At 41.6% G+C, this 12093-nt stretch overlaps 1 protein-coding gene across 1 annotated transcript; it reads left to right on the plus strand.

Moving 5' to 3' along the window:
- The first annotated feature begins 975 nt into the window (after positions 1-975).
- lratd1 (LRAT domain containing 1) lies at positions 976-2554 on the plus strand. The gene is made up of 2 exons (XM_062043532.1): positions 976-1148; positions 1238-2554. The coding sequence occupies exon 2, from the start codon at positions 1275-1277 to the stop codon at positions 2088-2090; it is 816 nt and encodes a 271-aa protein (XP_061899516.1). The 5' UTR covers positions 976-1148; positions 1238-1274; the 3' UTR covers positions 2091-2554.
- The last annotated feature ends 9539 nt before the right edge of the window (positions 2555-12093 follow it).

The following is a 12093-nucleotide window of genomic DNA, read 5'->3' on the forward strand; positions in this document are numbered from 1 at the left end:
CATATTTGGTCAGTGCATGACTGCAAGCTAATCAATGATAACATGCTATTTAGGCTAGCTGTATGTACATATTGCATAATTATGCCTCATTTGTAGGTATATTTGAGCTCATTTAATATCCTTTAGTTTTATCCTCTTTGTATGTAATTTATATTTGCATGTCTCATGACACATTATCTGTGTGTAATATTGGTTGCATTTCTGATAGTTGTTTGTGTGCCATGTTGTTCCAGACCACAGCAAACATTACCTAGCTTGCCAAAGATTGTAATAAATCCACTAGAAGAAGACAGCCTGCCGTTTCCTTTATCTTGGACACGCACTTCTATACATTTGGCCATTAAAAGCCAGTCATTTCCAGGAGTTATCTCACCTTCTGAGTAGCCTCTGATTTATTAATGGTTTGTAATGTTGTAAAAATGTGTAGAATAAATATTGAATTTCAACATTTCTGTCAACGAACATTTCCTTCAGCCTGCGACACAAAGTTATTTTGATAGTAGGCTAGTATAGTTAATATAGACTCTTGCGTCATGTGTTGCCTTCATTATAAGACTTATATACGGCTTTTCATTTTTTGGCGCTGCGGACAGATTAGTTTTTTGTATTTTTGGTCCAATGTGGCTCTTTCAACCCCTGGGCTACACTTTGGACACCCCTGATACACATGAAATATATTTGCATGCAAATTGTAGCTTGCAATGTAATGTAATTTCCTTTTTCCGGATATAGTGTAATAAGTGATATGTATGCTATATGGACCTCTCATATTGTAAGCAGAGCAATGTGACAACAAACCCCACGGTAACAGCAGCCTATTGCCCCTGCATCATTGGGACCCTCCATGCTGCTGATTGGCTAGTCTTCCTGAAAGGCGTTTTCAACACGGCCTCTGATTGGCTGGGCCGGCAAAGCGCGGTCCACTAGAACCATGAGTAGAAGGCGGGGTGAAGGCGGGAGTGGGCGTGGCCGTGCGCGCTTCCTTATATGGCCCAGACAGTGGCGAAGGAGGTGAAGTGTTGGCTTGCACTACAGCCGCATTACTTGTGCGGGCGGACAAGTGGGTGAAGACAAAACAAAAAGGGGAGCCACCGGACGCACCAATGGACAAGAAGGATATTTAAGCACCTGCCCCTGGGAGCGCACAGGTATTCTCCTTTTTTTGGCTACTTCCGGGTGCTTCGTGCGTAAAGAGTGCGCTCTTTGTTTACTAGTAAAATGGTGCGTTCCTTTGCAGACACCGCAGTCCATGCCTCTGCCTTGCCGGGTCCTTGATGGGAAACCAACTGGACCGGATCACCCACCTCAACTACAGCGAGCTGCCCACCGGGGATCCGTCCGGGCTGGAGAAGGACGAGCTTCGCGTCGGCGTCGCCTACTTCTTCTCCGACGAGGAGGAGGAGGCGGTGGACGAGCGCACGCCGTCCGACTGCGGCTTCGGCAAGGACCACAGCCCGGCGGAGGAGGAGGAGGAGGAGGCGGAGGGCGGCGGACCGTTCACGGTGAGCGAAGTGGAGTACTCGGCGTTCTGCGCGCAGGAGTGCATCTTCTCCAAACTCCGCGGGAACGAGGACCTGGACGTGTACGCGGCGCCAACTTTGCTGGCCATGTGCAAGCCGGGCGACGTGCTGGAGCTGCTGGCCGCCGCGCAGCCCCCGCACTGGGCCGTGTGCGAGCACGACGGCCGGGTCATCCACCTGCACAAGGGCGAGATCCGTAGGGAGGGCCTGCTCGACATGTGCGGCGGCCGCCACGGCCGGATAGCCAACAGCCGCTACCGGTACCGGCCGCTCCCCGCCAACCTGGTGGTGCAGAACGCCGCGGGCCACGTCGGGCTGCGCAGCGAGGAGACGTGCTGGACCAACTCGGAAAGTTTCGCCGCCTGGTGCCGCTTCGGCAAGAGGGAGTTCAAGGCCGGCGGGGAGGCGCACTCGGCCGAGCAGCAGTACTTCCTCAAGGTGCACCTGTCGGGCAGCGGCGTGCACACGCTCGTCTTTCGCAGCCTGGAGGACATGATCCGGGAGAGGCGGCGAGTGGACGCCAGTGGAATCCTCAAAGAGCTCTCCTTGGTCAACGTGGGCAAGGAGTGATAATATCACGCCGTCTCCTCCCTGAAGCACAACGACCTGTTGTGTATGCTCCGGACCCTCCGTGGTGCGTTCAAAGACCACTTACCCTGTGCCGTGGTGGAATCTCCCATAAACAGAAGGTGGATTCATGTAAACAAGACAACGCCCCTTCCCAACACCCCCACTCTTATTTCCTCATGGCTTCATTTCTGCTGGGTGGAATTTGGGAGATTCTCTGCAGGAAGGTTCTATTTTTTTACTGTTAGCTTTAAGAGTTTTGACTGATGCTGCCTAAATAACACAAAAGAAGAAGCTATCTGCCATAAAACGACAGTATTGACATCCCACAGCCATGCTGCTGTGTTAAAAAAAAAAAAAATGTATTCCTACATCGAGTCCCTTTATTTTTGTATTTACGTTTTGAGTGGTTATGAAATTGATTTCTTGTTTTTGCTCCTGGCTCAAATAAATGGAAGTTGAAATATGAAAAACGGCTGGGTGCAGCAGGTGTTATTTGGGTGGCTGAATAGGTGGTGCACACACGTGACCCCTCTGGTTATATATGGTATATGTGAATTATTGATGCTCTCCTGACCTGCCCGGGGCCCAGTAGGCTTCATATATCTGCACGTATTTGAAAGGCCAGGAAATGGCCATCTGCATCAAAGCCACAGAGGCTTCATGAAAAATCCATATACAATTTAGGTGGCGCACAGGAAGACACATGCATGCTTGTTTCTGTTAGTCGTCTGCATTGTGAGCACAATGTGATGTTATTGCACAATGTGGTAATCACTTCAGCTTAATTGAGGATGCCCTGGTCCTGTCTGTTTTTGACTACGATTTTTGCTACAGATAAAGCTCAAGGTAGCGTTTGTTTACATATGCGGGCGGTAGGGCCTGGAGTGGTTTGGCTGCAGCCAACTGGCAGACAAAGAGCTCTCAGTGTGGGACAGCGTTTGGCTGCCTTTTTGCGTCTGCTGTTGTGGTGTGCCGGAATGTGTAGGTGAGTCAATCCCAAGGTCCCTCTGACGATTGTGTTTGTCTTTCGCTATTTACATGTCTTGGATTTTGGACTGGAAATATTTTGGAAGCGGACTTTTGATTGCAGTTTTTTTCTTTTTATAATGCATAAAAAAAGAAAAATCTTCTTTTCCTATAAGGATTGTGAGTGATTGGCAACATTCCCAAAAAAAATTGCAAAAGCCATTGAATCCTGAAAACCCAAATGTGCAAAAACTGGTCTCAAATGCGGTCAATTGGAGCGGACATGAGCGATAAATGAAGTGAAGTGTGTGAAGTGAATGATATTCATATAGCGCTTTTCTCTAGTGACTCAAAGCGCTATACATAGTGAAACCCAATATCTAAGTTACATTTAAACCAGTGTGGGTGGCACTGAGAGCAGGTGGGTAAAGTGTCTTGTCCAAGGACACAACGGCAGCGGGAATCGAACCTGGAACCCTCAAGTTGCTGGCATGGCCACTCTACAAATCGAGCTATGTCGCCCCAATCATCATTTTCTGCGATAATTATTAATAAATCCAATATTTTTTATAAACAGAGAAAACAGTTTATGACATTCTAAATACGTTTTTTTTCATATAAAAAAACATTATTAGAACCCTTTATACATGAAAATACACCCATATGGGCCGTGTTCACACTGCAGGTCAATTCCGATTTTTTTTGCCCATTTTTGATTTGTTCATGTCGGTGTAAACAGTGCAATTCCAAATTTTTCAGGCCTCTTTCGTATGTGAAAGTAAATCGGATATATATGCGATGCATCCTCAATGTGAACACTTCCACGCTCAGATCGCATTTATCCGACCAGAACATCAATATGTGTCCTAATTATTCGCCAAAATAGGCGCTTACAGAATAAATAGTTGACAACGGTTGACAACCAGAAAAGAGGTAAAAATAAAATGTTTTAGGAACTCAAGTGAAAGTTCCACCAATCCGCCCACAGACACGCTCTTCAAGCAGAAACCGAAACGCAAAATATCCCGTAAAACTCCAGGGAGCCAAAATACTTGTCTTTTTCCGTCCTAATCTTCTACACGCAAAAATTTGGGTTGTGGTGTGCCGGAATGTGTAGGTGAGTCAATCCCAAGGTCCCTCTGACGATTGTGTTTGTCTTTTGCTATTTCCATGTCTTGGACTGGACATGTTTTGCTGTCAACTCAGATGTTTGTTTCAAATGCTGGGTTTGTGCTTGGTTTGGCTCTGGTATCTTTATAGCATTTGTACAAAAACACCAAGTCATGCTTTTGCCAGCAGTGACATCCTCCATTTTTAACTGAAAATGGCTAAAAATGGATCCTGAATGTTTTCTTAAGCGCTTTATAGGCGGAATAGAGCGACTCCCATAGGCTCCATTGGAAGCAGACTTTTGATCGCATTTTTTTTCTCTTTAGAATGCATAAAAAAAGAAAAACATACTCACGTGTGAGTGATTGGCAACATTCCAAAAAAAAGTGCAGTTCCCACTTACGATGACAGACATGTCCAAAAAACATTGGATCCTGAAAACCCAAATGTGCAAAAACTGGTCTCAAAGAGGAAGTACAGTCGTGCCCCGTTTATTGCGGTCAATTAGAGCAGACATGAGCGATAAATAATTTTCTGCGATAATTATTAATAAATCAAATTTTTCTTATAAACAGAGAAAACTGTTTATGACATTCTAAATATGTTTTTTTATATAAAAAAAAAACCATTATTAGACCCCTTTATACATGAAAATACACCCATAAGGGCAATTCCGATTTTTTTGCCCATTTAAAAAAAAAAAAAAATGTCGGTGTAAACAGTGCAATTCCACATTTTTCAGGCCTCTTTCGTATGTGAAAATGAATGGGATATATATGCGATGCATCCTCAATTTGAGCTCTCCTACGCTCAGATCGCATTCATCCGATCAGAGCATCATCAATAAATGTCATAATTATTCGCCAAAATAGACACTCACAGAATAAATAGTTGACAACGAAGCAGAAAAAAGGTAAAAATAAAATGTTTTAGGAACTCAGGTGAAAGTTCCACCAATCCGCCCACAGACACGCTCTTCAAGCAGACATCGAAACGCAAAATATCCCGTAAAACTCTGAGAGACAAAATACTTGTCCTTTTCCGTCCTAATTTTCTACACGCACAAATGTTGGTTGCGGTGTGTAGGTGAGTCAATCCCAAGGTCCCTCTGATGATTGTGTTTGTCTTTCGCTATTTATATGTCTTGGATCTTGGACTCGACATGTTTTGCTGTCAACTCAGATTCTTGCTTCAAATGCTGGGTTTGTGCTTGGTTTGGCTCTGGTATCTTTATAGCATTTGTACAAAAACACCAAGTCATGCTTTTGGTAGCATTGACATCCTCCGTTTTTAACTGAAAATGGCTAAAAATGGACCCTGAATGTTTTCTTAAGCGCTCTATAGGCAGAATAGAGCGACTCCCATAGGCTCAATTGGAAGCGGACTTTTGATCGCATTTATTTTCTATTTAGAATGCATAAACAAGAAAAACATACGTGTTGGGGACGGCGTGGCGGAGTTGGGAGAGTGGCCGTGCCAGCAACCTGAGGGTTCCTGGTTCAATCCCCACCTACTACCAACCTCGTCATGTCCGTTGTGTCCTTGAGCAAGACACTTCACCCTTGCTCCTGATGGGTCGGGGTTAGGGCCTTGCATGGCAGCTCCCGCCATCAGTGTGTGAATGGGTGAATGTGGAAATAGTGTCAAAGCGCTTTGAGTACCTTGAAGGTAGAAAAGCAAGTATAAACCCATTTACCATTTATTTTCCTACATAAGGACTGTGAGTGATTGGCAACATTCCCAAAAAAAAGTGCAGTTCCCATTTAAGATGACAGACACCTGCAAAAAACATTGGATCCTGAAAACCCAGATGTGCAAAAAGTGGTCTCAAAGGGGAAGTACAGTCATCTCCCGTTTATCGCGGTCAATTGGAGCGGACATGAGCGATAAATAATTTTCTGCGATAATTATTCATAAATCCAATATTTTTATAAACAAAAAAAAACGGTTTATGACATTCTAAATAGGCTTTTCATATTAAAAAAAAAACATTATTAGAACCCTTTATACATGAAAATAAACCCACATGAACCTTGTTCACACTGCAGGTCAATTCCGATTTTTTTGCCCATATTTGATTTTTTCATGTCCGTGTAAACCAGGGGTGTCAAACTCATTTCAGATCGAGGGCCACATGGAGAAAAATCTACTCCCAAATGGGCCGAACTGGTAAAATCACGGCACGTTAACTTAAAAATAAAGACAACTTCAGTTTGCGCTTGTTCTATTTTTAAACAAAGAAAACATTCTAAAAATGTACAAATCATAATGTTGTGCAGTGAATAGTATTTGTCGTTATTTATACTTTCTGAATAAATTATGTGAAAATGTTCATCAGTCAATTCATTGGTGTTAATTTTCAATCTATCGAGATAAAAAAAGAATATCAAAATCAAATTACAGTATTTTATTTATGTAGTTTGCTCATTTTCCTTGACCGGTCCACTAACACCATGTGCTTTATTTTGTTTACATATGTAGCATAATCTACAAAGATTCAAAGAATTGCTATTGCGACATCTAGTGGACACATTTAGAACAGCGGTTTTTATTCATGAAAAAATTTCGGCTCATTTTTATACATAGCAAACTCATCCCGCGGGCCGTACGTTTGACACCCCTGGTGTAAACAGTGCAATTACACATTTTTCAGGCCTCTTTCGTATGTGAAAATAAATGGGATATATATGCGGTGCGTCCTCAATGTGAGCTCTCCTACGCTCAGGTCGCATTCTTCCGACCAGAACATCATCAATAAGTGTCATAATTATTCGCCAAAATAGATGTTTACAAAATAAATAGTTGACAACGGAGCAGAAAAGAGGTAAAAATAAAATGTTTTGGGAACTCAAGTGAAAGTTCCACCAATCCACCCACAGACACGCTCTTCAAGCAGACATCGAAGCAAAATATCCCGTAAAACTCAAGAGAGCCAAAACTCTTTTAAAAATGTTCCACAAAGCTCCGAGCAGCCTCCGAAAGCTTTGCTTATCTGGAGATCCTTCTTTAGGGCGCTGCTCACCTCAAGTGGATGGGTATGGGACAGCACAAGCTATTCCATACCTCTCTTCCAAGTTCCTTAGAGTGGCCACTACATCCGCCGTGTTATTTTCAACGTCAGCCAGTAAATTTTTTAGAGATAAACCAAACTGCTTTTCACCCAAACAGCAACATTTTCTGCTGTATGTCGCTCGTCAAGTGGCATTGTGGTAAGTGTGTATGAAGCAGGGTTCTAATTTGATGAACATTATTTATTAATCGTTCCACGAAAGCCTTCTCCCTCAACAATGGCGAGGGGTCACAAGTCCTTGATGATTATTTGCAGTATGCTGTTAGAAAGCACAGTTGACAGCTCGAGTTTGCAACTCTGTTCATGAAGAAAATCATAGTTGATAACAGTCTCAGTTGGCCTGAAGTGCCACGCCAAATGTCCCGCTGTTGTCTTCTGACATCGCTCGCATCAAAGTCTCACCAATGTGTAGTTGCGTTATTGTTCTGACAGGAGTTGAAGATGAAGTCCATCAAAAAGTTGGTCAACTTGAGATTATAGCGGGGAAAATACAGTAGCACCAAGAAGCTGCTTGTATTGTTTAGTTGTGTTCACCATTAACCCGGAAACAGAAGTCCTGCTATCTTTGTAGATCGCCACAATGTAACAGCCCTTTGAGACACTTGTGATTTAGGGCAATATAAATAAACTTTGATTGATTGATTGAAATACAAAGTAAGACACATATTGCACTGTAATTCATATAATACATAGATACAACTTAATTAAACACTTAATTGCAGCCAAAAAAATCTGCAATGTAGTGAAGCAGTATTCTTAAAAAGCCAGCAAAGAAGAAAAAAAAAATGTCGCAACCATCACAATACTAAGTAGCATTAACGCTAAACCTCTTGAGAACCGGCGTCCTCCGCCATGGACATTTGTTTTTGCCTCATTTCTTTTAAGACACATTTCAGGAAAACCAAATAGCTGTTATGTAAAACACAAAAGTTTACTGCAGAGGATGCTTGTTCTCAGGAGGATATCACGCTTCACCTGTAAAATGTAGACTTGCTTTACTTACATATTCATCAAATTATATAAAGTAAAATTGCTCCAATTAAGCATCTCTATTCAATTAACCACCCAGTCTTAGTTGCTGAATGTTTGGCCTAAAAAAGCTAAATAGTAATAATAGTAATTATGAAACAATCTCTAATTAGCAAAAAAACAAACATATTTTTGAATGGTACTGCATATTAAGTGTCTTAAGGATTTAAGCGTCTACCTCTGCATGTGTCTTAAAATGTTGGCTGGTTGAGCAGTGAGCGCCTTAGCACCATTACAACATAGCATCTGTTGCTACTGTGTTGTGCAATATAGCTGTTATTAAATGTTATTAAATGGCAGTGTTGTCAAAGACAGCTACATTTTCCTTTTTCATTAAACAGAGCATTTAACATGGCATAGTATGTGTCATCGCCAACTAATGGCCTGGAATGCATATTGCGGGGCTTTTTTGCAGGTGTCCGTCATCTTAAAGGGGAATTGCACTTTTTTGGGGAATTTTGCCTATCACTCACAATCCTTATGTAGGAACAGAACACGTTTTTTCTTTTTGCATTCTAAATAGTAAATAAATGCGATCAAAAGTCCACTTCCAATGGAGCCTATGGGAGTTGCTCTATTCTGCCTATAAAGCGCTTAGGAATACATTCAAACACCTCCATTAAGGATCTCTATACATGCTGTAAGTATATATGTAATGTAGTAACAGGCACATTTATAATAGCATTTAACATGTACGTATCTTGCTCATTTTAAACATACAGCAGTGCATTAATTTCAAAAACGCATCACGGCGTTCGCTTTTTCCTTCGACAACATAACTGAGTATTTCTCACTGCAGACTTCATGAGAGCCAACAAACATAATCAAACATCACTTACTGTACAAGGTCTGCTGTCATTACGATGCCGACTAATAGAATCTTGTTATATTCCTGACAGTGACGTGCAGTCAGGGGAGGCAGGTGAGGCGGGGCCTTACGTGCAACCATGGAAAGAAAAAAAATGTGAAAAGAAAAAAAAAAAATTAAATTGTTATATGTATCCAGTGATTATACTTTAAAGTTATTTTCCATTTAACTTCACCAGTTTTAGATTATTTTTATTCAAAATCGCTGAATTTTCACATTTGCCGTTCAAATACTGAGAAGAGACTTGCTGTGATCAGCAGCCAGTTGAGGCACGTCACTCAGTTGAGCCTCACCATGGATTGCGGACTCGGCTAACTGCTGGCCTGCTGTGCAGTGAGACCGTATTGCTATATGAACTATATTATACATTTCCATAGTTTAGTTAGCTGAGGTATATAATGTACAGTGTATTTTGTCAACAACTGTATGTGTGTAACGTATTTCTTGTGCTGAGCAATCATAAAACGGCTGCGAAGACGCTCGCAGTAATCCCGCCTCCTGGTGGTAGAGAATGCACCCCCGCCGTAGAATGCACCCCCTGACGGGAGTGTTATATCGACTAAAGCCCACACTTAAACTTTCCACGTGCAAGATTTAATCTATTTAAAAAAGTTATTTAATAAGAAGCCAAAAAGTGCAAAAACAATAATGTTCGTGTTGGAGGAGTTGTGAAATACTGCTGGGCCACAACATTAGGTACACCTGCAGACTGCAGCCCGGATTTCATATTTCATTCATTCACAACTCCTCCAACACGAACATTATTGTTTTTGCACTTTTTGGCTTCTTATTAAATAACTTTTTTAAATAGATTCAATCTTGCACGTGGAAAGTTTAAGTGTGGGCTTTAGTTGATATAACACTCCCGTCAGGGGGTGCATTCTACGGTGGGGGTGCATTATCCAGCACAACAGCGGCGCATGGACTTCATTTATAAGTAAAGGTAAGACCATAATAACGTTTTTTTTATTAAATGTGCTTTTTTGTGTGCTACAGTTTGTATGTGTAAAGTTAAGTTAAAGTACCAATGATTGTCACACACACACTAGATGTAATAAAATTTGTCCTCTGCATTTGACCCATCTCCTTGATCACCCCTTGGGAGGTGAGGGGAGCAGTGGGCAGCAGCGGCGCTGCGCCCAGGAATAATTTTTGGTGATTTAACCCCCAATTCCAACCCTTGATGCTTAATGCCAAGCAGGGAAGAATGCTGGTATGAGCTTTTAAACATAACCCGTTAACTGCTGCCAATGAAATGGTGAATAAGATACTCTTTAGGGTTTATATGTTTGTAAATCTGACTGTGATGAAGTCAGTGCCTCACCAGCCATGAACCTCACCGCACGTCACTGATTCCTGATGATATGAAGAATGACTCATAATCCTCGCGAAGAAAAGGGAGCTGGAACCATGTGTCTTTTTGAGTTATTCTCGCCATTTCTGGGTCTAATTTGGATGCCATAATTGACCAACTTGTCAGATTGTGTCCTCATCCTTCTACTATGAGGCATTATTTATGGTCTAGAATAAACTTTCACAGGCTCCGAGGCGAGAAAGTAGCTCACCAGCTGATGATGTCAATACATCAGCAACAAGTTAGTTAGCTTGTTGTTAGTTACAATGTCCCGCTTAAAATAGTTTGTCTGCGTTAGTTCTTATAATAACAATATCACTAATACTTGATTAAAATTCAGGTCACAAAATGTAAATGGAGTATTGTTGGCGCATTTTGGATGGTTATTTAGAGGGCTTAATGGGCGAAATATAAAACCTCCCATTAACTTAATTGTATGCAGACTTTTATTTAAGTTTATTTTCGAGTTTGAATGCATTTAAAAATAATTATTCTTCATGTCTTTCATAATGATTGTGAACGATAGGCAAAATTCAAAACAAAAGTGCATTTCCCTTTTAATGTTTTTACTGGGCTAGGGGTCTCAAATTTGATTTCCCTCGGGGCCGCTGGATGCAGAGTGTGGGTGGGGCTGGGATGCACAAAGTATTCACTTTAGAATCACTTCTTACCTACGTGACCAATTTTGTTTACTACTTCTATCAGCAGTTATCGTCTGACCCTGAGCTATAGTTTGGCATTATAAATGGAAAAATTAATACAAAAACGGTAAATCTTGAAACTTGATTTCTCGAGGACATGGTCAAAAACATGCTGCTTGTGTGGAATGGCAAGCACTTGGACCGTGAAGGTAGACAAGTGCTATACAAGTATAATCCATTTGACTTTTTACCATTTACTTGCTTAAAGTAGGTTGCTCCTTGTATTGCCTAATGCAGGGGTGTCAAACGTACGGCATATTTTTCAATCAAGCGAAACGCAACAAACAGCGAAATATGAACGTGAAGGTTAAAAAAACAACAACACCTACAATCTGATACATCTGATATATCAGTAAGCTTTAGAACTTTGTTGTGAAAATCTCCTTCCGTGTCTGTCCCTGACACCCGCATTTCAGGCTGGCCGCTCTGGAAACACTCTGTGGAAACGCTCCCCACCCACACTGCTTGGTGCCTCGTCTGAGCTGCTGTGACTTAGATTACCATAGTAACTAATTAGATTACCATAATAACTAATTATGTTACCATAGTAACTAATTAGATTACCATAGTAACTGGTATATCACGCAAAAGCACAGATCCCAACCATTGAAATATTTTGTATAGTTCAAGACTTACGGTCATTTGGAAACATCACTGCACATCATAATGGCAGCTACAATTTCCGTCTTAAAGATCTAAAAAAATTATTTGGGAATGTCCGGCGGCCCAGAATGAAAAGCTTAACGGGCCGCATGTAGCCCCCGGGCCTTAATTTGCCCAGATGTGCGTTACTAAGTGGTTACAGGGGCAGCATTGATCACACAAATGCTAATACTAATATTTCAAGATCATTAAATTATACATTTAAATAAATAAAATATTTAAAATAGTTCCTTACTCCCTTT

The sequence above is a fragment of the Entelurus aequoreus genome, linkage group LG04 (genome assembly GCF_033978785.1).
Source record: "Entelurus aequoreus isolate RoL-2023_Sb linkage group LG04, RoL_Eaeq_v1.1, whole genome shotgun sequence".
Taxonomy (NCBI): Eukaryota; Metazoa; Chordata; class Actinopteri; order Syngnathiformes; family Syngnathidae; genus Entelurus; species Entelurus aequoreus.

Bases quoted from the DNA above. Each gene is read 5' to 3' on its own strand.
- lratd1 (XM_062043532.1), top strand. From the start codon at position 1,275: ATGGGAAACCAACTGGACCGGATCACCCACCTCAACTACAGCGAGCTG.